The sequence below is a fragment of the Misgurnus anguillicaudatus genome, chromosome 10 (assembly GCF_027580225.2).
Source record: "Misgurnus anguillicaudatus chromosome 10, ASM2758022v2, whole genome shotgun sequence".
NCBI classification, from domain to species: Eukaryota; Metazoa; Chordata; class Actinopteri; order Cypriniformes; family Cobitidae; genus Misgurnus; species Misgurnus anguillicaudatus.
This window is the reverse complement of record NC_073346.2, coordinates 28582746-28609248: the sequence shown is the minus strand read 5'-3', so window position 1 is coordinate 28609248 and position 26503 is coordinate 28582746. Positions and strand designations below refer to the sequence as shown.

Below are 26503 nucleotides of genomic sequence, written 5' to 3'. Positions count from 1 at the left end.
GAAATCCCCTTACTGATAAAAATGCTGATGTGTCAAATACTTATTTTCCCCGCTGTATGTTAACATGTCGGTCTAGTTAAGATATGTTAATGCGTTAGAAAAGAGGACAGAACAGAGACCAGCCTTCATCCCTGAGAGAACTGCAACCTTTGTGCATAATGAGTGGACCGTCCGCTACCACAGCACCACACCTTTGACAGTGTAACTGGGTCATTCTCCGAAAACTGTACTAATTGGGCTTGATAATATCAGAATGGATAATGGGGTCCAAAAGTCTGAGACCACGCTTGCTTTTGTATAAAAACGTCCTTGCTTTAATGAAAGAACAGAAACTAGTTGGATGATCTGTAGAATGATCACGCTGGGATGACATGGTTCATCAGGTTTTAAGCAAAAATACTCCTTGCCAGCTTGCATGCATGCTGTCATTAAAACAAAAAAATAACAATTACTAAGAGATTCTGAAACACATGTTGATTTTCTAGTTTGTTCCACTGAAGATATGTTGATAATTTGTAATGAACCAACATGGTTTGCCATTAGAAAAATGCAAAAAGGACATTTTTAGACTTGGTCTTGGCATTCTGCACCATTTTAAGATGGCTACACATGCTTGGTTATTTCCAACCCAGCATTGGCTCAAAGAGGGATGAGCCCAGCCTGTTGAGTTAAAATTTAAATTATGCTGGCTTGTTTCAACCCAAAATTATGTGTTCTTTCAACCCATTTTTGGGTCAAATATAAACATTTTCTGGGTTAATTTAACCCAACGGCTGGGCTCAACCTTTTTGATCCAGTGCTGTGTATAAATGAGTGTATAATGTGACCTAATAATACTGTTAAAACGTGAAGTAATAAAAGACAAACATAAGTTTGAATTGTATTTATTATGAATGACAGTGCATGTTTTGAATTGTATAGCATGTATAAACTTACAACAATATGTACATCATCTCCGTACAAGCATTTGTGTAAAGAGTACAAATAGCCAGCTTCTGTCTGGGTCAGAGCAATTGGCCTCGGGCTTTGTTGCATATGCATACTTTCTTCTTGCTCATACTCTGATCACTCAGACTTATTCTCCAGTGTGACAAAAAGTCGTGCTTTCCCCAGGAGTCTTAGATTATGAAGTGACCTCTGCCCACACGCTGTCAATGAAGACAGGTGCCGGGGATAAATAGCCCTCAGGGTGCATTTGGTGCCTGCGTCATGAAGGAGGGAGGCGTGCAATCTGCGTGGTACAGTAGTAATGAGAAATGTCTGATTCTCATGACAAAAGATTGAAGGAGCTTTTTGGACAGCAAGCTGAAAGAGAGCTTTCATTACTGTAACCTTGGGCTATTAACCACAAGGTGCATTTTGAGTTGTTTCTTGCTTGTTTAGTCTTTTGCATGTGCGCTTTCTGTAAGTCGACTGCCCTTGGTCTCTTATTTAGGGTTTTTGTTTGTATTTTAATATTTGACCTTTAATATGTGATATACTCCAAACCTTTTAAACAGTTTATGACAGTAGTACATTGTTTTTTAGCTGGTCAAAGCTAGTTATTAGCTTGTGCAAGCTGGTTAAGGTGTGACCACATTGAACTTCAGGTTGCATTCACCTTTGTGAGAGCAGAAACACAAAACACATAGGACATTTTGTTTGTTGTTACACACCATTTTGAAGTGAATTCCCATAGAAGATCATACCAGATTGACCTTTTGGGTTAGTACAAAGTAAAAAATACCAACTTAAAGGTGCAGTGTGTACATTTTTGGTGGACAGAAATGCAATATAATATACGTAACAATATTTTCAGTGGTGTATAAAGACTTTGCATAATGAACTGTATTGTTTTTATTACCTTGGAGCATTTCTATCTACATACACTGCAGGTCCTCTTACATGGAAGTTGCCATTTTGCGCAGCCATGTTTCTACAGTAGCCCTAAATGGACAAATTGCTCTATAGAGCATGTTTTGTACCTATGTTGTCTCAGACCACAACATTTTTGTCTTGTTGTGGCCACCATAACTTCTCTATGTGCTTTGAAAGGGAGGGGTGAGATGTGGACTGAGCCATTAGTTGCAGTTTGCAATTTCACCGCTAGATGCCGCAAAAACCTACACACATGTGTTACACTGTTGTGATTTGGAGAAGTATAGGGCCATTCACATTATAATGATAACTGTAATGTTAAATATAACAATAACTGTATTCGCGTCCACACCGCTGAAAAATAATGATAACTTTATGCTAATTCGCTCGCGAGGCGCAATTCATTTCCCATCAATGTGATCCCATTAAATAAAAACGCTTGTAATTATTCACATGTCATAAATATGCTGTTCTTGTTGCATTTACACTGCGTGTATAACCAGCAGAGGTCCCCAACACGCCCATTTGCGTATCTCTTAACAGTGAATCTAGCAGTTTGTGTAATATAATATCTTACCTTTTGGCATAGTCAATGTAGTAGAATAAAAAGCATTACATAGTATTTTCACAGCAACTGCATCACCGCTGGACACCTGAGGTAATTTTGTGTTATAGACCTCAGCAATGAGCTTCTCCACCGTGTAATGCGCATGCACTTGGAGTTAAAATAGATTTGATTGGCTGTCAACGGTTTATTGTTCATCAGTTGGGAAAAAACGATTAGAAAGTGATCCCAGCGATATTGTTCATTGTATCTTTATCGTTATAGTTGTGGTGTAAACTCCGCTATTCTCTTTAAAATAAAACGATTTTAAAACTAATTTTTTACAGTTATCATTATAATGTGACCGGCCCTTAAATTTAAAATGTTATCATGCAGAAGTTATTTGTTTGTTTTCACCTATAATTTATTAAAACTGGAAGTGTTGACATTATCCTGTTGCCGATATTTGTTGAGGGGTACAAAGTAATTTTGCATACTCAAAACTTGGTCAAAGCCTTTTGGGTTAACCTGGGTTAACAACTTCAGCTAAGCTATTTCATCTGTTATACTAATCAGGTATTCCATCTTCTAATATGATGTGATATTCCTCACAGGATTTATTTAAAATTTGTTTTAATGTGTTTTATGTTATTTTGTGCCACTGTGTACACTTGTATCTCATGCTGATATTAATATGCTTTTATGCATGTTTGTGTGTTCTTCAGCTGCCTGTAAGGACCACCAGAAAGCTCTTGAGGTCACTCAACGCTCAGAGGAGATGGGACTGATTTTGGGAGTTTGTGCTGGTGGCCTGGTGGTCCTAATATTACTGCTAGGAGCAATTATTATAATCATCAAGAAAGGGTAAGTCAGAATAAAGATCTACGAGACAATGCATGCTTTGCTTTAAACCATGCAATGTAATGTAAACAGTGGCTCCAAAAGGTCCACTTAAGGTCACACCTAGCAGTTTCTGAACATCACTGCATAAGCTATCAAAGCAAGTGTATTTTCGAAATATAGTACCATCCTGTTTTTAAATAAAACAACAACTATAGAGTTAAAAAATAATTATTTTGATACCGCAAACCGAAAGTCTTTTAAGAAGAATAGACTTTGTACATCCACTGAATACAGCTGGTGTCTCAGAAATGTTTAAGTTTTGGAAAACTAACTTCATTTGCATGACACCTGCTTTAATATTTTTTTTTATTATTTAATTAAATCACATTTATGTCATCTTAAGTACACTGTAATAATGTTTTTGTCTTTGTTAAATCAACTTACACTGAAAAAAAAAACTTCTGGACATTGGTTGCACATGAGTAAATTAACATAAATTCATTTTAAGAAAACTTGATTCAATCATGTTGAACTGGTGTACATAATTAAATTACAGATCCAACAATGTTTTTTTTAAGAAAAATCATTTTAAGAAAACTTAATTCAATCATGTGCAACCAGAGATTTTTGCAGTGTACTATTATTTATATTGGCTAGAGATGCGTTGTTATAACTACAGATGAGTTGGTATAACTTATAAAATATAGTTGAAAAAAGTCAAAATTTTTATAAGTTGTAGCAAATCATCTCTTGTCCAGATAAATAATAGTAAATTGGCATGACTTGTAAATCTGAGTTGATTAAACAAAAAAGTTTTTTACAATCTAGCTGCACATTTCAAAGGCCAGCAAAAGAAAAACTTGCATTGCTTTTGATATACTTATTAAGTCTGTGGTCCATTTTTAAATGTCTTTTCAAACAAGACTTAATCTGTTCCTGAGAGACCAGGCTGTTCAGCTTACGTGCATTCAGCTATTACTAACTTATACCTACCTTTTGTGATTAGTGGCTCAGTAGAAGGGCACCCAAGTGTTCTCTTCATGCATTCCCATGTGCATTGACGAAGAGATCGCTACGGGTTTTCATCATCTGAGATTATCTGAGTGTGAAATATTTAATTAAAGAGAAATGCAATTCAATTACTCACTTAATTAGGCCCTGCCCGCTGCCACCCTGAACCGCAAACCAGCCAATAATTAGAAAGGAAAGTGTGCTTTCATAGATTATTAACCCACTCTTATCAAAAGCCCACCGATCACTGAAGATGAATCTGGATAAAAGACATCTTACAGATTCATCTTCAACATCAGATTTAAGCCATTTACCATCTATCACATGGATTTCTCACATGCATGGCTAGCGATAAGCTTTAGCTTTTGCTAGATTTTTCTCCTGATTTTCATTACTGCTTCTGATGGTAGCTGGTTTTAGATTGCTATAAATCTTAAAGAGCACCTATTGTCCGATTCACGTTTTTACATTTCCTTTGGTGTGTAAGTGTGCAGTAGTACGATATGCAAAAAGTACATATCCCAAAGTAAATGATGACGTGCGTCATCATTTCCAACGTAAATCTCTTTTCTTACAACAAACACACGGATTGTAGGCAACAGTTTACCTCTTGGAATTGATAATGTAGAGAAGACGGACATTATCATAATTTTTCCCGCTTTGTACACAGCCTGTAAGTTAACTCCTGTTAGCATTGCATTGTGAATCAAACATGGTAAGGAGCGTCACATTTCTGGCTGACGTCAGAGGTGTCCCGGCCAATCACAACGTACAGATTAGCTGGCCAATCAGAGACACGGAGTACAGTCTATATCCATCATTCTTAGCTACAATTTCTATTTTACGTCTTTAAAGTTGTAAACAGAATGTGGGCAGTATACGAGCTTTAAGACCCTGGGGAATCCCTGGAAGGAGTGACGTAAGAGGGAACTTGCGCGTGAATGAAATATCTTGAAAATAAACAACAGATAAATCAGTCTTCCGATGCAATATGTTATTTACAGCAATAATCTGACATTAAATAGATTTGCACAGATTAATTAGTACTTTACCTCCCACGTGACATCATCAACTATGTTGTTAAACCAACATGGTTCAAACGACGAATGTGCGACAAAATTACTATGCTTTCGGGAAACAAGGTAGTTCATTTCTCCAACAATGGATCGTACTATGGTCGTTCAGCAACGAGTTACGTCGTTGTTTGGGAAACGCACCCCTGGTTAGGCAGATAGTGTGGATATATTTTTATTTATTTATTGTCTATATGAATATACAGTATTGTGCCAATTCTTAGGCCACCTCCAGCTTTGTTGTTTTAGCGAGTTTTAATGTCCATCCATATTTATTTTTTGATCTCTTTCTTAAGATACAAATAGAAAATACAGAAAAAAATGTAAAAGAAAATTTCCGAACAACATGACAGCTTTTGGCAAAAACAGTATTTAGTGTGATCTCTGTTGGCACTAAGCACATTTTGAGCTCTTTTGAGGTGAAATTAGAAAAAGGGCTTTTATTTCGTTTAGTTTTAAGAGATCATGCAGGTTTCTGCTATTTCTTAAATTTAAAGGGAGCAGTGTTGGGGAAAGTTACTTTTAAAAGTAATGCATTACAATATTAAGTTACTCCCCAAAAAAGTAACTAATTGCGTTACTTAGTTACTTTTCATGGAAAGTAATGCTTACGTTACTTTTGCGTTACTTTTTCTTATTTGGCTGAGGCTAGATCTCTTTCAGGCCTTGCAGGTGTTTTTTATAATCGCAAAAATGTCAAGCTATGGCCTGCCATCTCCGTTTCTGACTCAAACTGTTCCGGCTCAGGCGCACAATGTGCGTATTTTTACGTTAATATGTTCAGTTTAATTCAGTACATTATTTTATTTTTCAATTGAATTAATTAAACTGAAAAGTTACACGCATTACTTTTTTAATCAAATATTAATTTGTACATTTATAAAGTAATGCATTACTTTACTCGTTACTTTAGAAAAGTAATATTATTACGTAATGCGCGTTACTTGTAATGCATTAAGGTATTTGACACTTTAGCTTATAAATTTATTCTGTTTTTTGATATTGCATACAAATGTCCTGTATTTTCTGGCTGTATTCTAATAAAGATATAGATCATTTTATATGGTCCTTGTACTATTGCAAAAACAACAAATCGAATGGTGAGATGGTGGTCTAAACCGTACAGATCCTAACCAACTAAACTCTTAGGAAAAGGTACAAAAGCTGTCACTAGGGTAGTACCTTTTCGGAAAAAAGTACATTTTGGTACACATTGTTACCTCAAAAATACTTAAATTGTACAGATTTGTTTTTTAAAGAGAACCTTTCCAGTGACAGCTTTTGTACCTTATTTTGTGACAGTGTATACAGTAGCAGAAGCTAAACAACTATCAGTTTCACAAGCTGGCTTAAACACCTTATGTTGGATTGAGCAGAGATATTTGTTTTTCAATTATGTAAAAGAACATTTCTAAACCATTTTTCTTTGTCATTTTACAACAAATGGGGTAAAAGTGTAAAAAAAAACCTCAGTGCGCCATTTAGATTGAGATTAAATGTCATATGAGCAGTCCTATTTCAGCTAGCAATGGGAGTCCTATCCTCTGATATAGAAAGTGCGATATTGTACCAGGCCATTACAAATATACTATTTAAGCCATTATATACGAAGCAAAATTGAATTACTAGAAGAAGTTATAACTTCTGCAATATAGATTCAGATGGAAATGTCCTCGATTCTCTAAATTGCCCAATGAAACGCTTGAAGTGCTGCAGATACGAGCCTAGATTAAGCTACCAAACCGGAGCGAAGTTATATGCGAGCGCAAAAGTCCAACTCAGCGGGCCACCAAACCACCACAAAGTTGCAATCGCGTAAAGCGAACGTAAAAGTCCATCTCAGCGTGTCACTTTGTTAAACTCGTTAAAAGCAACAAGACAGCGCTTTCCATTAGGCCGCCATTTCCCGCTCTGGCTGAGGTTTTGTGCGTAGCTGCATGTGTCCCATTACTCGCGCTGCAAATGCAAGCGCCTGACGGCTTGTCATTTTTCACTCTAATCAGAGCTCTGCCAGTGCTTGCATCTCATGTCCCTTCTTCCTCTTGTTCTCTTTTTCCCTTTCTTCCCTATTTTTTCTCTCCAGAAGGGATTACCACTCATATTCCTATTATCCGTAAGTGGCTTCTTCTCCATCGCACATCATCACACTGTATCTTGTGGCTTTTTTGTGCACTCTTTAGAGGGCCGGGCAGCCTCAAAATGATGATTTTCTCTCTCTCTTTCTCACCAACTCCCTTAACTCGCCCCATCTCACTTCCCGTTCCATTTGTCTGCCTCCCTGCCTCTTCTTTTCGACCTCTCCTCCATGTCTTCGCAGTAGGAAGCCTGTGAACATGAATAAGACCCCCATTACGTACAGGCAAGAGAAGAGTAACATGATGGGCTCCATGGAGCGCAGTTTCACTGATCAGAGCACACTACAGGAGGACGAGAGGATGGCCTTGTCGTTTATGGACACTCATACGTGCAGCACACGCAGTAAGACATGCACACACCCTGTACAACATTTCAATTTGAAACATATTGAGGGAATATCACAGAATTCACCCTGATTGTTAAATTGCTGTTTCTCACGGGAGATTTCTATGTATTGTGAACTGTCGTATGTTTGCTGTAATCTGTGAGTAGTTTTGGTTCAATAAAAATCTTATTAAGTACATAAAAATAGGAATCTCCTTACTCTGATTTACAATAGTGTACTTATAATATATATATATTTTTTTTTTGAGTTGTCGGGTACAATTTCAAAGATATTGTCAGTTTGACTTGAGATAAATAAAGCTGCAAGTAACTTAAATTGGCAATACAAAGGCAAAAGTTAAAACATTAGTGTATATTTTTATGTAATTTGGATAGACATTGCTTAGCTGTATAAAATATCCAAGTTCTCGTGTGCTTAAAGGAATATTCCATTTTCTTAAAAGAAAAATCCAGATAATTTACTCACCACCATGTCATCCAAAATGTTGGTGTCTTTCTTTGTTCAGTCGAGAATTTTGTTTTTTTGAGGAAAACATTTCAGGATTTTTGTCGTTTTAATGGACTTTGGTAGACACCAGCAGTTGATACTTGGCTCAACACTTAACAGTTTTTTTCAGTCGAGTTTCAAAGGACTATAAATGATCCCAAACGAGGCATAAGGGTCTTATCTAGCGAAACGATTGTCATTTTTGACAATAAAAATAAAAAATATGCACTTTTACACTGGGGAGGAGTTTCACGTTCGTCCTCTGTGACCTCTTGACGTCATGACGTATTGCGTGAGGTCACGCTGACGCTTTCAGGGCCAGATCTAGACGAGAAATTGTGGTTTAAAAGTGTATATTTGTTATTTTTTTATATATTATCGTTTTGCTAGATAAGACCCTTACGCTTCGTTTAGGATGTTTATAGTCCTTTGAAACTCTGTTGAAAAACTGTTATGTGTTGAGTTAAGTATTAATTGTTGGTGTCTATTAAAGTCCATTAAAATGAGAAAAATCTTGCAAAGTTTTCCTCAAAAAACATAATTTCTTCTGGACTGAACAAAGAAAGACATCAACATTTTGGATGACATGGTGGTGAGTAAATTATCTGGATTTTTCTTTTAAGAAAATGGACTATTCCTTTAAAGAGCACCTATCTTCTGATTCACATTTTTAAATTTCCTTTGGTCTGTATTAGTAAATGTTAACGATATGCAAAAGGTACAAACCCCAAAGTAAACAATGATGCGAGTTATCATCTCCAACGTAAATTAAATCTCTTTTCTTGGACTACAACAAACACATGGATTGTAGGCAACAGTTTACTTCCTGGGCCTGTTGACGTAGACACGACCGACATTATCATAATTCCTCCTGCTTCGGACTTACAGCCTGTAAGTTAACTCCTGTTAGCATTTCATTGTGAGCGAATCTTTCAAACATGGTAAGAAGCGTCACATTTCTGTCTGACGTCAGACATATTCAGGCCAATTACAATGTACAGATTAGTTGGCTAAAGAGGGACACGGTGCTTTTTAGATCGATGAGCTTTGTACAAAATCAGTGCGTTTCAGGAAGACAGGAATATGTACGGTATGTGGAAAATAATTTGTTTTTTGAACCATAAACTACGTAAACACAATGTATTATACCAAATACACAAAATAATGTCGTTTTTTAGCAATGCAATTTTCTTTTACTTAATCCAACCACTCTGAATATTTTTGTCATTGAACTAATGATGGAAATCGAGTTTAAAAAATATGACAACTCAAGTAGAAATGGCAGATTTTAATTGATGGGGGACGGATTAAAACATGATAATGAAGCGGCAGTGCAAGAACCCATGTTTTCTCGCGCACACGCAGCGTGAAATCACAGGTGCTAAATGCAACACTAACAACCACTAAATATAATGAGCACAATTGAATGGTTGTGGACTGAGTCGTGTACACAGTGCGCTAGGTCTTGTTAATTGTTCCCAGTTGTAGGTAACATGAAAGCCTCCTTAAAGGCATCAAAGTTTCTGTAAACTGTTTTTTACATCTTTGCAAGTGTTGCTATCCACATCTTTATATGTGGTCAAGATGCAACTAAATTCTGACTTCAATGGAAACCAATAAGAAAGAGAGAACAGCATGGGTGAGAATGGAGTAAGATGTGTTACTGGGTAAGCAGCTTATGTTGCAAACTGGATTATTTTGGTCACGTGATTATATTTTGCAAACAGGTCCATCATATATTCATATGGCTACTTTCAGTTGATAGCAGATGTGATAATATTTTAAGTGTATTTGTTTTACATATTCCTTTCTTATTTCTGTGTCTGTAGCAGAAGTGACACAGCTTACCCCACTCTCTCCTACTTTAGTTTAAAAAACACAGTTTAACAAAGCACTGCTAGTTTACGTTTTTAGTTGATATTTTTATTATAAAGCAATTAGAGCAACAAAAATAAAAGAGAAAAAATGCTAATATTCAGTTCAAAGGTATCTGACTCCATAGGCACTGGATGCTTCAAAGCGAGAGATCTCTTGATCAAAATGAAGTTTTAATGGCACGTCTCAGAGCTGTCTCGCCACATTTCAAGTGTCTGCTGTCTGAGATTCTTCTTCTCTATTACCGTGGAGAAATGAGTAGCAGACTGTTAATTTATTTGAATGCATGGGTCTTGTCATGAATTCATAATTGCTCCCTGATTATATTTATGAATATTAATTATAAACAGAAGTTGAAATGCCATAAGGGATGATGAATATCAGATTCAACCCCATTCTACTTGTTTTGTTATTCTTATGAAATGTTTATCGGTTGTTTTGTGAAACTTTTCTAAAATACCTTTTAACTGCAGGTATGGCTGCATCCTTTATAATGTAAAATTTAAATGTATACATGATGAACGCTTAAAGGGACTTTCCACTTTTTTTGAAAATATACTCATTTTCCAGCTCTCCTAGAGTTAAAGATTTGATTTTTACCGTTTTGGAATCCATTCAGCTGATCTCCGGGTCTGGCACTACCACTTTTAGCATAGTTTAGCATAATCCATTAAATTTGATTAGACAATTAGCATCACGCTAAAAAATAAAAAAAGTTTCGATATTTTTCCTATTTAAAACTTGACTCTTCTGTAGTTACATCGTGTACTAAGACCTACAGAAAATGAAAAGTTGTGATTTTCTAGGCAGATTTGGCTAGGAACTATACTCTCATTCTGGCGTAATAATCAAGGACTTTGCTGCTGTAACATGGCTGCAGCAGGCGCAGCGATATTACGCACTGCCCGAAAATAGTCCCCTGCCATTGAAAGTTACTAAAAGGACTATTTACGGCTGCTGTGTAATATCATTTAGGGGAGCTGGAAAGTTAGTATATTTAAAAAAAAGTGTAATGGCCCTTTAAATGTTAATGGTTTTATTTGTGCGTTCATTTTCTTATCACCAAAGGTGACCCACGGAGCTCTATGAACGAGTCCAGCAGTCTGCTTGGTGGATCGCCCAGGCGACAGTGCGGTCGTAAGGGATCACCCTATCACACAGGCCAGCTTCATCCAGCAGTGCGTGTGGCTGATCTCCTGCAACACATCAACCAGATGAAAACTGCAGAGGGCTATGGCTTTAAACAAGAGTATGAGGTAGGCCAGTCTACCTGTCAGTTATGTTTCAAAACGATAAGTCTGGAATTGAACAGGATGTTTTTGGTGCATTAGATAGTTTATGAATAGTGTTTGGGTACTGCATGTCTTCTGAGAATGTTTCGAGATGCCTTGTATTCTACACAGGTATGTGTGTTTTAATCTCACCATAGGCAAGCAGAAAGATCAAAGCAGATGTTCTAGTAACTACTAATTACTACTACTAAGTAAATGAGAGTTTGCTCCATTAATTTAAGCACAAACTGCATCTACTGGGCAAGTATGGAACATGCATAGCTTAAAGGGACATATCATGAAAATCGTACTGTGCTATAATTGGGTCCCCAGTGCTTCTATCAACCTAGAAAATGTTAAAAAGATCAACCCAGTAACTTAGTTATGGTAAACTATTCCCTGCAAGCATGTGAAAAAATAGGTTATTGAAATTTGGCTCCCTCTGTGATGTCAGAAGGGGATAATACCACCTCTTAATCCAACCACGGCACTGCCATTTAGTGCAGAGATCAGCTCATGTGCATTTAAAAGGACGCGCCAATTTTTGTTCACACATACAAACATTCTATAATAAATTATCTATATGGTATTTTGAGCTAAAACGTCACATACGTACTCTGGAGACACAAAATATTTATTTTACATCTTAAAAAAATGTCTTGTGAAATGTCCACATTAACTGGTAAAACATACAGTAGTTACAGCAACCAGGTTGTAGGTTCAATCCCAGGAAAGACACATAATGCTGAAGTGTGTAACGGTTTCATCGGACGCACTTGCGGTGACGCGATACGTCTCTGGTCCGAACTTTACTTCCAGTTTAAGTTTTTTTAATGGTCTGACTAGTTGTTAAACTGAACTCTTGAACAAATACTCATCGAAAATAACAAATGTTTGGTTTCCTAGGTAATCTAGGTGTTGTTTAGTGTGCTTTATATAAATAAACTACATTACAGCGGGTCACACACCGGACGCGCAGCGCCGCGCAGTTCTGAAAAAAATCAAACACATTGTTTTCTATGAGTATACGCACACCGGCGCCGACAGGTGGCGCCTATCTGACTAAGCTTGCGCTATTGAATGTAAACTTCAGGTGTATGATACCTCCGGGTTTGTCATAGGTTTTTTTTTTCTCCTAGGGGGTTTTTCAACCCGGGGAGGCAGCCTTCTTGGGCTTAACTTCTATACGTTACTTTAGTAATACATTCGCTTTAATGTTGATTTATAGCCGCAGCAAATTTAGCTGCTTGTGCTATTGTGTATTATGTTGTGCTATCTGTCGATTTCTGTTTCTATTAATGTAACCAAATTGTGAAAAGCGCTATATAAATCAAATTGAATTGAATTGAATAGACGCGACGCCATGCGGCGCTGAGCTGCGCGACCAGTCTGCGACCCCCTTCAAACTACTTTATTGTTATTTATTCTTACCAGAGTTTACCAGAAGTTACATGTTGACCACGAAAGCTGCTTGTTTATGTTGTTACTGCTGAAACCGTCTATACCTTGTAATGCTTAGAATGAATGCCAAAGTCATTTTGGATAAAAGCATCTCCCAAATCCATAAAAATGTAATAAACAAACGTTAGGCTTAAACATGTGTATCCTAATAATTGAGCAAATGTTTGCTGTCGTATTAATTTATATCTTCTGTAATATAATTGTGCCATTGGCTGTCTTTCTGAGACAGGCCTTCATCAGTTCCTGGATTTCAGAGACCTGGAGGCTGTCAAAACAGACTTCTGCACAAAATCCCCAACACAAACAAGCATATGAATGCAATAATTTAATATCTACCCCCCCACACACACACACACTCAAATCCTCAAAAACATGTGTAAACCATGCTGGAAAATCCAGCTTTAACAGTTAGTTCACCCCAAACCCTGTAATGCAGAATTGTGTAGTTTATTGTGGCACTATTAGTCAGAGTTGTATCAAACCCCCCTGGAATAAGAAAGAGCAGTTATTAAACTCCAAAATAGAGGTCAGATAGCCCCTTTAGCATAAGTGCATAAAACACTACACCACTAAATCCCCACCATTCTCCTCTGTAGCTAATTTTCTCTCCTCGCGTTGCGTCTCAAGTATCTCCTCTCAGAGCTGCACTCATGTGGACTGTTGACTTTCTCCTATCTGTTGTTGTCCACCGAGCTACGAGACAAAACGTCTCTCCACACAATCAGACCGCAGGGCCGCATCTCCACAGCTCAGCTTGTAGACTCATTAAACCCTCCTCCCCCCCAGTGTGAAACACATTCAGTTCAAAAATCAATACACACTCTCCTGGACACAGTGACACTGGGTGTATGTCTGCGTGTGAGTGTTTTCGAGGTCAGTGTCTTTGTGCCTTGTAAGCGGAAAGAAGAAACGGAGAGTTTGAGAGAGAAGCACCAGGTTTCATAAGCTTTATTTCCCAGCGGATCACAAGTACAGTCTATTTATCAGCACTTATTGACAGGGTATTAGTACTGTAGTAGAGAAAATACTGTGCAGTGTAGTCTTCCAGGGGGATTTGGCTTAAATGTTTACATTTATACATTTGGCAGACACTTCTATCTAAAGTGACTTATAGTACATTCAAGGTGTACGTTTATCAGTATGTGTGTTTCCTGCGAATCAACCCCAAAATCTTGCACTGCTCATGTAACGCTCTACAAACTTAGCTACAGAACTTAGGGCTGCACAATTAATCGAAAAACTACAATTATGGGTGAAACAATTACATACATTACATTAGTTTTGGATATTTATAATCTACCATGCAAGCTGCTTTACAGAAAGTATAAAACATTTCAAAACTTTAAAGGTGCAGTGTGTAATTTTTAGAAGGATCTTTTGACAGAAATGCAAAATTATATACAAAACTATATTATCGGGGGTGTATAAAGACCTTTCATAATGAACCGTTATGTTTTTATTACCTTAGAATGAGACGTTTTTATCTACATACACTGAGGGTCCCCTTACGTGTAAGTCGCCATTTTGTGCGACATGTTTCTACAAAAGCCCTTAACGGATAAACTTTTTTTTACTAAGTTGTCTCCGACATGTTTTTCTGGCGGGGGCTACTGTAGCTTCTCTATGTGTTTCAAAAGCAAGGGGTGAGCAGTGAACTGAGCCGTTGGTTGCAATTCGCAACCTCACCACTAGATGCTGCTAAAATTTTACACACTGCACGTTTAATATAAAAAATATTAATCAACCATAATAATCGCACTTACAATACCAAGGTAAATAATCGTCAAATAATTTTTTCCATACTCGTGTAGCCCTAACAAGAACACTCCCAAATCCAAGTTGAAACAAAAGGCGCCTCCTTTATAAAGCGTGCATACGCAACAGATTTGATCGTAAAGTGTGCGTACTCAAAAATCCACGGCAAAGTCCATATTTATAAAAACTGTCTTTGACATGGAAAAGTGCTTTGCGCCACGTCAGGGTCTGAGCAGACATACGCACTTTTGCTTGTCTGATTGCTGCAGGTTTTTGGAAATATAAGCCATTTTTGCTGCTCGAAATTGTGTTTAAACATTGACAAGCGCTCTTTTATATGTCAATGACATAAATTAGGCACTGTTTAAAGGCGGAGATCTGAAACTGCTCAGCTGCGCACAAGTTCAAGAACATTTGCGATTGATAAATTTCACATCTGAAAAAAGGGGTACGCGCGTTTACAAATGATCGTAAGATCAAATGTAGGATGGTTTCTATGAAACATTTTATAAATGAGGCCCAAGGATCCCCCCAGGATTGGGAGTTTTAAATAGTTAATTTACAAAACAGTCGGGTACGTTTAACCCTTAACTCTTTCCCCGCCATTGACGAGTTATCTCGTCAATCTGCAATACCGCAATTATCCACCTATGCGCTATTCCGCTACTTATAAAACCGGGAAGTATTGCCCTAGGTGGTGCACTAGTTGGGTATTTACATAATAGTGAAACGATTACTTTTATAAAACCAAATCCCTTTCGAACAGAGTTAAAGGATGTTTCTCATAAAGAACTTACAAAGTTTTTCCTTTCTCCCTCTTCCTCTCTCTTGATCATATATTTTTAGAGCTTCTTTGATGGCTGGGATATCAATAAGAAGAAGGATAAAACTAAGGGAAGACACGATACCCTAATGGGTTGTGAGTCATTTTTTCATGCATATAATAATAAAGGCTACTCTGACTGGGGAGTAATGTCTTAAAAATTCTCAATTATATGCATATTACATATCACTTCAGTTTCATTTCAATAATGTAAAGCTTTGATGTCCCTGCACGTTGTTCTCATGCGCTTCTCTTTATGTTTCAGATGACCGTCACAGGGTGAAATTGCACCCGCTGCTCGGGGATCCCAACTCTGACTATATCAACGCCAATTATATCGATGTAAGCTAGCAGTCACGAACCCTCATACTCCCCAGCTGGACTCACAAACATTCACACTGTTTTAGTCATTATGTAGCTCCCCATGAGTTTAAATGATATTTGTGGACACTCTTCTTACTCTGGGCATGCCACAGGCTTTGTTCAGACAGGCAACAAAAGTCACGTTTCGTTTTTACGTTTAAACGGATTCAATAGCCATTGGTCCACCATTACCATAGCAACGCAGCCACGGTCATACTAGAGTTTTTGTTCCATTGACTTTTATTCATTCGCATGCGAATATGGCAGAAAGGAAACACAAGCTTATGTGAAAAAATGGCAAATTCAAGTTCAAGAACCTGTGACCAATAGGTGATCTATACATCATAGGGTTAGATTTTTTTAGGTGGAGGAAAAAATGAGAACAACAGTGTCACACAATTCTATTTTGCACAATAATAATAAAAGCATAGCAATAATAAAAACACAGCGGTTTGAACAATCAGTCCTAAAGATTAGATTTAAAAAACCAAAAAAGCACATTGGTGTGCAGTGTGAACAAAGCCTCAGAGTACAAAATCATATTTTTGATTAGAAAAGCTGCTTATTAGGCCACTATTTATAGAAAGTTGGTGGTTTGTTCTTTTTTTAGAGTATCTGACCAGTCCAAAATCTTATTTTGGAGTGAATGTAGTGGGATGTGGAGAATAGCCTACTGACCTCTATCGTAGTGTTGCATTGCCTACTGACCTTTATCTCAAAGTGTTTTAGGGGTCATTCTTTGTCTGTGCGCACACACACACCAGCTGAAATTATTTTTCTGGAAACTCTGCCCTCTCTAAACCTGCAATTGAGGAGTTCGCTCAGGTGTAAACAAAGTTCCCTTAGCACAGAGGTGTCCAGACATTTTTGTGTGGTGATCTACTTTTAAAATGACTAGATCTACCTGCTAAAAAAAATAATTTACACTTTAAATGCATGTTAGGACTGACTGCATATACCTCTACATTGAATTTAGGGCTGTCACAATTTCTCGATTCTTTTTGTGGAGTTAAAAAAAAAGAATTAAGTACATGTAAAGTACTCCTTATAAAGGCAGAGATGCAGTTTAGTGAAACAAACTAAAAAGAATATGACAACAGTAACAGAACCATACAAGTTCTGTTTTTACCAATAGAGTTCAACGCTAACAATGACCATAGTTAGCTAAAATGCTTTTGGGAAACGCAGCCATGGCTGGTGGCTAAACTGACCTTTGGAACAAATAGCTTGTCGAAAGTAAAATTGTGTCAGTTTCCCAAAGACGAGGAGTTGTCGAGCATGGATCACCGCTGTGCGAAGAGAGGTTCGGCAGCCAGGGAAGAACACACGTAGCTAACTTCGTATACATTAATTTTACACAATAACGTTAGCTTAGTGTAGTTGATCATAAATTATCTCTACTTTAAAGGGACTCTGTTGTTATTGATTATTTGCGGAAATCAACCTGCAGTTGGGCCACAAAAGCCTTTCTTTATATTTATATTTTTGGCGCTAAAACATTTATAAGTATTTACATTAGCATTTCTCTTACCTTGTCTGAATAGATTTTTTTCACTTGTTTCGGTAACATTTCAATGAATGCTCCTCTGATGCCTTAAAATTCATCCTTTGGAGGCAGCTCACTGGATTTGTTTGCGAATAAAAAATTAATAATTGCTTTGACTTGGCAACAGCCAGACACGCTCCACTTATTTCACCTTGACTGTCTGAATATAGTAAGCGACTAGCTAGATAGTGTTTTTTATTCTGTGTGAAATGTGTGTGTCATTAAGCATATTACAGACTGTGTCGCTCTGTTGAAAGTATTAAACATTTAATTATGTGAGTAGGTGATTATTTACATTGTTTGGATATTATGTCATTTTTACCTCCAAATATTTGTCATACTTGGACATAATTTTTAGTGTTCATTATTTATTAATATCTGGAATTCTTTCCACCTTCACATCTGAAATATACGTCTCCATTTCTAGTGTCTGTCCCCTGACATAGTAGAGGTTAGCCAGCTAACACAAGTCTTTCTCTAATTTTCACTCTTTCTCTCTCTCTTTCTTTATGTGATCTATTAATCCTCAAGTTCTCTTCAGCTTCTCATTAATTAGACTCTGTCTTGTCTTTTTCTACCCCCTTCTCACCTCTTCGACTTTGGACCCTGTAGATTCGGATAAACAGGGAAGTAAGTACTTCACTGCTCTTTCTTGACTCTCTCTCTTTACTTCCCCCTCCAGCTTTCTCTCTGCTTCCTTTTTCCATGCCATTGCATTGCTCTGTCTGGATTATTTAAACATGTGGAAAAACAGCTCTGTTACACAGAGAGATCTCCTCTATGTTCATCCTAAAAAGTTTCATTTTGGGGTCTGTCCTTTATCTCTTAGTTGTAACTTAGTGGATCCTCTTTGGAGATAAATTTGTATGTCACAGTACGGGATGTTGAAAACAGACGAGATTCACAAACAAGAAGTCAGAAGCTTATAGGGAGTCCCGTTATACGAGTATACACTGCTTACACGTGCAATACGAATACTTTTTAAAATGGGCACCAGTTTTTTTTATTTCTTTCGCATGTGGTGTGAAACGGCGTAATTGTTTTTTCTTTTTGTACTTTACGTATGTTTTTTTGTTTGTTTGTTTCAACCAGAAAAGGCTACAGACTAAGTCTACTGTAAATTAGTCGCAATGCACACTTTCAGTGTTTTATTATCTAACCTGTCGAGAACCATGGTGAATAATCAGTTACTATAGGCTAGCAAAGGGAAGGTATATTTACACTCAACTAAAGGATTATTAGGAACACCTGTTCAATTTCTCATTATTATATATATATCTGGATGTGCATCCCACGAATCTCCATCAACTGCAAGATGCTATCCTATCAATATGGGCCAACATTTCTAAAGAATGCTTTCAGCATCTTGTTGAATCAATGCCACGTAGAATTAAGGCAGTTCTGGCGAAAGGGGGTCAAACACAGTATTAGTATGGTGTTCCTAATAATCCTTTTAGTGAGTGTATATTATATATATTATATATTGTATAATTCTAACTTAGCTAGTCAATGTGGTTTGTATATGTATACATATACAAACCCCATAGACTAGCTAAGCTAGAATGATACATCCAGTTTCTTTTTCTATTTCCAGTGAATCTGTTTCCATATTTGCTTGCACATTGCGTAGGATATAGCTTAGCCCATGCTAGAATGTTATTAAATTGGGCGGCAAATACTCAACAAGAATAAAAACCATGACTCCATTATTCCACTGTCTGTTTAATAAAAGCAGATCCGCTTTTTTGCGTGCACCCCTAGGTAGCTCTTTGAAAAAGCTTAGCTTTGATGAATAAATTGCATGGTTTGGGATGTTCCTGGAGTTCCTTTCTCTTTGTAGCATGAGCTGATGGTGGTATTGTATAGGGAGCTGATCTTCTTTGATGTTGAGCTTTATGTTTGAGTGCAGGAGGGTGACGTTAAAAATATTTTTTTGGCTTTATTGTTTGGGGAGCCTCAGTTAGTTGTGCCATTTATAGTATTGGAGGGTAACTACAGAATAGGAAAAATACTAACTATAGTTTAAAAAATGGCTTTCCTGTTAATGAATTAATTTATACGATTTCATGTAGGGTGTATTTTAGTTGTTGAAATTTGTGAAGTTTAATGTTATTCTCATTGTTATGTGCTAAAAGAACACAAATAAGAATATGTAAAAAAATCTTTAAATAAGTTAAATATAGCTATTTAGAAGTATAGTCTACTGTCCGCTTACAGTGTGCGCAATAGGGTGGTCCTTATTTTTCAACTTTTAAAAGTTCATGCTCTCACCCCACCAATATGTTTAAATAAATAATAAAAAAATGGGCACAATTAATTTTTTCAATATTAATTAATATTTAGAGGTTGCTCAAGACCTTTGAAGTTGAACACATTTGCGTATAATGTGAAACTTTGTGTGTAATTGTTTAACAATATATTCTTATGGCAGCAATGGATTTATTTGACAATGCTCCATGCAATTAAAACTCCTATTTTAGTTGTGAAATGTCTTTCAAAGCAAGAAAGCTTCAATGTGAATGAAACACAATAGACAATAAACACTGAGACAATGGCTGAAGCAACACGAAGCAAGTCCTCTATATGGTTACTCTGATCAGAATAGACTGAAATAACTGGAACAAAGTTACCCTCCAAGAAACAAGTTTTATGTTGTGCATTTTTAAATGCTACAGTTTTGCAAAAATATGTGATTTCGGAAATATTCAAAGGCTTTGAGCAAACTGTAGATATTGTAGGAACAATTCAAAATTTTGCACAAAGTGTGTTTTTATTGATATCCTAACACAATTAGGGGGTGAGAGTTGAACATTCAAAAAAATATTTTGACCTATTATAAGGACCACCCTAGCGCAAAATTTTCACCATCAGAAGTGCGCGTACTGTACGTTCACTGCTGGATTTTTAACTTCTCGTACATTCAGGGTTCCCACTGGTCCTTGAAATCCTTGAAAGTTTGTGAATCTCGGGGGGAAAAATTCAAGGCCCTATTTTTTGAAAATATACATATATAGATACAGGTCATTGAAAGTGCTTGAATATATTTTATGCAAGAAGTTTTCTGAAAAAAAAAAATCCATTATTCCCTGTGTAGTGTAGGATAATATAAAAAGTCTAGGCTTTTTAAGCACACGTGCTAAAATGTTTGCTATAAATGCTTTTATCTTCTGTATGCGAATGTTGATTCATACCAAAATGCTTTTTTGCATAATTCTGTTTGACACATGAAAACGTCTCGGGTTACGTACGTAACTGTTGTTCTCTGAGAAGGAAACAAGCACTACCTATCCCTTGCCATACTTACTGCTTCCCTGTAACGCCGTCTTTGGCAATATTTCAGATATCGATACTTCCTGAATCCTGCGTCACCCTGTCTTTGTCGTTAAGCCTCACCATTGGTTGAATTTGATATACACATTCAGACGCACTTACCCCTGGAGGCGTCCCCAAAGTGTCACCGCAGTGATGCAGCGCGAGTTCCTTGAAAGGGAACTGTAACAATGTATCTTAAAAAGTAACACGATGTAACCTTGCTCTCACTTGAAATGTGTCCCCACATTTAGTCCTTGAATTTGAGGATATTGGACCTGGAAATTCCTTGAAAGGTTGAATTTGAAGTTAACTAAGGTGTGGTAACCCTGTACATTGTACACGTCAGTTTCGCATGCGCAGACAGGATGTTTGATGTATGTAGTATGTTTGTTCTAATTTGTCTCAATGCGCATGCGGTGAACGCCATTGCACGTGTATGAGTCAAATGAACTATGCTTTGCAAGGCTGTGCATATGACTGTGCATGTACGCTCGCGTATGTGTAAAAAACCGACCTTTAGTGTGGCTACACTGTAAAACTGATGTAATCTGTAAGTTATATCAACATAGTTGATAGTTAAAAGTGAAAAGTAAGCAAGTACTTGTTTTAGTAAGTTATAGCTACTCAACTAGTCAAAATGTAACGTAAGTTTAAATGGCTCGCACAGAAAATGTGATTAACAATTTACAGCCATGTAATACTTTTTTATCTCCCTCTTAACCTAAAATTTCACTGATCTAAGGGGATTCTGTTACTAAATTAATTTAAACTAAACTAAACTTTTAGGCATCAAAACGTTTTGCGTGATGCTGCATCGAAATCGCTGATATCAATACAAAATCGAGTGCTTTATTGGCAACTTCAACAAACACAACATTATTGTGAGTGTGCTGTACCTTTAAATGTTTAACATTGGAACTGTAGCTTGCCATGCACACTTATTTTATAAAGCAGACATAAGAACTGAACTTTAGGAGAGTTTACAATTGTAAAATGTATTAGTCAGTGTACTGGAAGAAGCAAACAACCATTGACCACTGAAGGATGTTTGTACTCACTGGGAGATAAGAACCAATAGAAAATGTGAGAGACATAGCAGGCGAAGTGTTCCTGGGACGCAAACGGCTTACTCATGTCCCTTCTCTCTCACTTTCTTTTAGGGTTACCATCGATCTAACCACTTCATCGCCACTCAGGGTGAGTATCTTTGTCTGGACAGGACTTGGAGATGGATGTGTGTGTTTACTGTATGTGGCTCTGTCAGGAAGTGGCTTGTTCCTAGGTGGAAAAAGCCTTTTCTATCTTTAGTCTGAGCTTTTGGGGTTGTGTGTATGAGAGACCTTAAAAGCAATTACAGATGAAATCAAGTAGAATTATGAAAGGGAGTGTGTGTGAATAGAGATGCATGTGGCGGAGGAAGAATAACTTCCTGTTGTCTTCTCATCTGAGACCTCTATCGACATAAATGGCAACACCTGCATAACCTCAGGGAGTCTCAGATGTGTGTGTAAGGGGTTTACTTGGCTATGATTTTGGGACAAAATGTCCCCAGAGGTTGTTGGGTAATTAGACCTACTGAAATACTTAATTCTGATTGGCCAACCGTACGACTAGTTAAACGGCTTATTAAACAATAATTTATTGAGACCGTTATTATGCAGAAGAATTTGTGGGAGAGTTAAGCTTAAGTATCATTAGCTTAGTATAAACACATTAAAAGTCAATTGAAATTCTATAAAATAAATGTATGTGTGTCACATATTAGACATAACCTTTCCTTTTCTCAGCTCTATCAAAACAAAGTCACCCTCTTTTCTCCTCGTTTTAGATCTTCCATAAATAAATCATTACGTGTTTGTGGTTTGTCTGTCTTAGCCTCTAATTGAATTTCGAGGCAGACTCAATTGATGGGAGAAATTAGCTTTTTCTATCAGAGCGCCACATCCTGCTGAGGTTAAAAACTCTTCCATTCACCCAGAAATGGCTGCTATTGAATTACTCGCTGCGAGGCTCCGGATTACAGAAGTGCCTTATAACACGCAGTGACACTTCGTAAATTAAAGCCGCCGTCTGGAGCGCTGGCTGCTGTTCGTTGAATATGTGCGTGTTTGTTTGTTTGCAGGGCCCAAGCAGGAGACGGTCTATGATTTTTGGAGGATGGTTTGGCAAGAGAACTGCTTTAGCATCGTCATGATCACCAAGCTAGTGGAGGTGGGCAGGGTATGTTCTAGAAACGTCCTCATCCGCACACTAACCCATAAACCTGTTCTCATTCACCCTACACATATGCATGCCATTCATTTTCGGTTATGTGTGATTTGATGTGCTTTGAAATTCATTATAATGGCATCACTCTCCATTTATGACATCACTTTCTGCTTTTTTAAAATTAGTTTTAGATTTGGATATGTACTTTACAATACATGTACACAATTGCAAAAGTGCCATGGTATTTATATATTGCTATTTTGCTCACAAACCGTGGTATTGTCAAGATTTGTATAATAAATTTTAGTAATACCACAGTGTTCTGTCTCTTCCCAGACAGCAGATGACTCCAGTGCAGAGTTGTCTGCTGTCTGGATTGGAGTAGCATGTACCATATGAATAAGGTATCAATGTATAAATGAAAGTTTTGTTCCAAAATGCGATAAACGCTATTTAAAAAAAACAAGTTACCGCCAAAATCAGTATTGTATCAGGTCAGTATTAACTCATTCCCCGCCATTGACGAGTTATCTCGTCAATTATGAGTTAATATTTAACTAATAAATATGCCTTTCTGGACGAATTTCAAAGTGAAAGTGTAATTTTTTAAGCTTTTTGCTCAAAATGTTGTATTTTTGAAGAGAAATATCCATATTTCAGTGGTTAAATTAAGTGGAAAAATTAAATATATAATGAAACGTTTTTTCCCCATTTTGTTTGTTTGTTTATTGTTTGTTTGAAAGCAAAGGGTGTGTTCTTTAATATGATATAATTTGTATGTTTATATATTTATAGAAGATAATTTTTCCTGCAAGGAATTTTGTGAAACTTTTCTTAAAATCACAAAAATGCAGGTGGGCAACTTTTCTCAAAAAGGCTGGCGGTGAATGAGTTAAAAAGTAAATTCTTAATTTTACGCAAAATCCTATATCTGCCGTGTTATTCTGTCATCTTTTCTCCCTTTTTTCCCAAAACGCGATAAACGCCAGTCCTCCTTTTCTGCAGAATGCAATAAATCTGCTCAACAAATCACAGCGCACCATTCCACGCATTGTTAACTACAATGGTGGCGCTTTGAATAAACACGGAATCCTAGTTTTCCTCATCTACTTTGTACTCCGTGATCAACAAACAAACAAAAACAAAATAATACTTTGATGGCATTGATAAACCTGTGGTGATTTTCTGTGACGGGAAAGAAACGTAAGCCATCAAAATCTAATAATTTACACGAGAGGAACTCGGGAGATGGAAAAATGCAGACTGTTGCTTGTTCTCACACGACAGCATCAAGCTTCTGTCATGCTAACACATTATTTTACTCAAAGCCAACGAAAATCGATCAGGACCAAAAATTTTTACAGCTGATCGCTTTCAAAAAAAGTTCAGCAACGACATCCCAAGGATGACAGCAGCAATGACAGTGTTCTTAATATGACAAAGTAAGTGTTTTGATTAATGCCATTAATGTTTATTTTTTTTAATCAGTGTATAGACCGTTATAGGCACGTGCACTGATGCGTTACACGTCTGGATCCGAACTTTACTTCAAATTTCATTTTTTTTAATGGTCTGACTAGTTGCTAAACTGATCTCTTGAACAAATACCTCGTAGAAAATAAGAAATGTTTTGGTTTTCTAGGTAATCTATGTGTTGTTTTTTTGCTTGTTATATAAATAAACTACGTTTAAAGAACTTTGTTGTTATTTATTCTTAGCGGAGTTTACCGGAAGTTACAGCCGCTTGTTTATGTTGTAACCGTCTATACCACTAGTCAACTAAATGAATATAACAAAGATGAATGCACATTTATATATAAATACAATAGATTTATAGCATTTCCAAAAAAAAACTCATGGATTTATTGCATTTTGTGGAAAAAAATAATTTGTTTTTATAATAAATCTTTGAAAATCAAATTATGGATTTGAATTTTTTATGTTTTTATAACCTAAAGATGCTGTGTGAAAGTTTGTAACAGAAAATAGTGGTTTTCATCTTGTCACTTTCTTGGTATAGAAAACACGTTTTTACAGAAATTAGTCAAAATGGATTAATTGCGTTTTGGAACCAAACTCTTCATATATTTCCTTGTCGACCATGTGATACTAACATTGTTACATTATCCATCACAGTATGTTTTATTAGGCCAATGCAATACAGTGCAGTTATCACATACACTTGTTTGTATATAAATATGTCCGTACTGATGTTAACTAAATGAAGATTTGAAGAAGTACATATGACGTCTCTCTTTTCTAATAAATTTGTAATGCATTCTCCAATCATACATTGTTGCTCACATTTTACAGTGGTTTTAAATCATCTCTTTTTTCCTCCAACATAATTTCCTCTTCCATTTTCCTCTCCATGCCGACACCTGGCCCTTCACTGCTATGGAGACCTCTTAACAGCCAGTTCCTGCCCTCTTATCAAGTTGGGGCTCTTTTATAAAAAATGCACGTTTCCTTTTTACGATAAAAGCTTTGAACCACAGGGGTAAATGGATAGTGGCTTGTGTCCGACAGCTAATCCTAACAGTTTGTGGTAATAGCCATGCAGAAATAAAGTTGGTTTACTGTACACAAGAAGGAAATTCTTTCTGTTCATTACTTTTATGGTATTTGTTGCTGGTAAAGCTTTAACCTGAAAATTGGCCAAAAAAAAAAGAGTCAATTGGAAAAGACTTGCTTGGGTACTATTAATGGAGGGGGGGGTCTAAAGCTATTTCATGTGTTCTGACTTATTAACATGGTTTAAGAGTTGGATTCCTAATGCTAAATAAAGACTTAATGTAAAAAACCAGTTGGACAAATGACAGAGTATTTCTGTGCCGAATGCACTTCGCCAGGGTTCGTACAAGTTTCGGAAAGTTTTTTTGAACATGAAAGATTCATACGTACAATCTTGCTTCATTTTTTATGGCCAATTTCAGTGCAGGAAGTACAGTGGAAGTCCTTATAATAGCACTTTAATTGGAATTGGCACGCACACCAATCAAGAGCTGATATGAAATCAACGTCACCAAAGAAGTGTTTTGAAGGAAATTTAAGCTTGTTCAGCTTCCCAATGAACGCAGCATTATAGAAACAATGAATATAGTTTGTTTATCCGGGGTAGCAATTGTGCAAGTGTGTTTGTTTAAAGCTGGATTTCTTTAAAATGGGGTGGTCCCAACCGGGACATGAGACACAGGCGTTAAGTGTTTGTGTTTTGTTAGCAATTGGTGCATATAATGTAAACAATACAAACATGTTGGAAATTATACTGTAAGTTATTTAGAGATAGTGGGATAATGTTTTGTGTGTGTTGCTTGGTCGTGACTCGTTCCTCCTGTGGTACGCTTCAATCACTCGTGTTTTTCCGTAAACTATCGGTAGAGCTGATCTCTCTTTTATAAATCTGATAAAACTAAAGACTTTTTCAGGAGATATTAAGGATATAATACTACTCTAAAGGCACTCAAGATTAACATGAGATTTTTTTTTATTAACATAACAGCATGTGTTATGGGAGGTTTAAGGGGAAGATATGGTTTGAATATAGTTGACGTTATATTGTCTAGGGCAGTGGTTTTCAAACTGGGGGCCGC

At 36.8% G+C, this 26503-nt stretch overlaps 1 protein-coding gene across 1 annotated transcript in view; it reads left to right on the top strand.

The window, feature by feature from the left end:
• Positions 1-26503, top strand: part of ptprub (protein tyrosine phosphatase receptor type Ub) — a 269588-nt gene that overhangs the window by 218691 nt on the left and 24394 nt on the right. The window contains exons 14-22 of the mRNA XM_073872305.1: positions 3127-3265; positions 7412-7441; positions 7646-7806; positions 11240-11427; positions 15505-15577; positions 15747-15823; positions 18003-18020; positions 21863-21899; positions 22825-22922. Of these exons, the coding sequence (XP_073728406.1) occupies positions 3127-3265; positions 7412-7441; positions 7646-7806; positions 11240-11427; positions 15505-15577; positions 15747-15823; positions 18003-18020; positions 21863-21899; positions 22825-22922 (821 nt within the window). The remainder of the gene's footprint in view (positions 1-3126; positions 3266-7411; positions 7442-7645; positions 7807-11239; positions 11428-15504; positions 15578-15746; positions 15824-18002; positions 18021-21862; positions 21900-22824; positions 22923-26503) is intronic.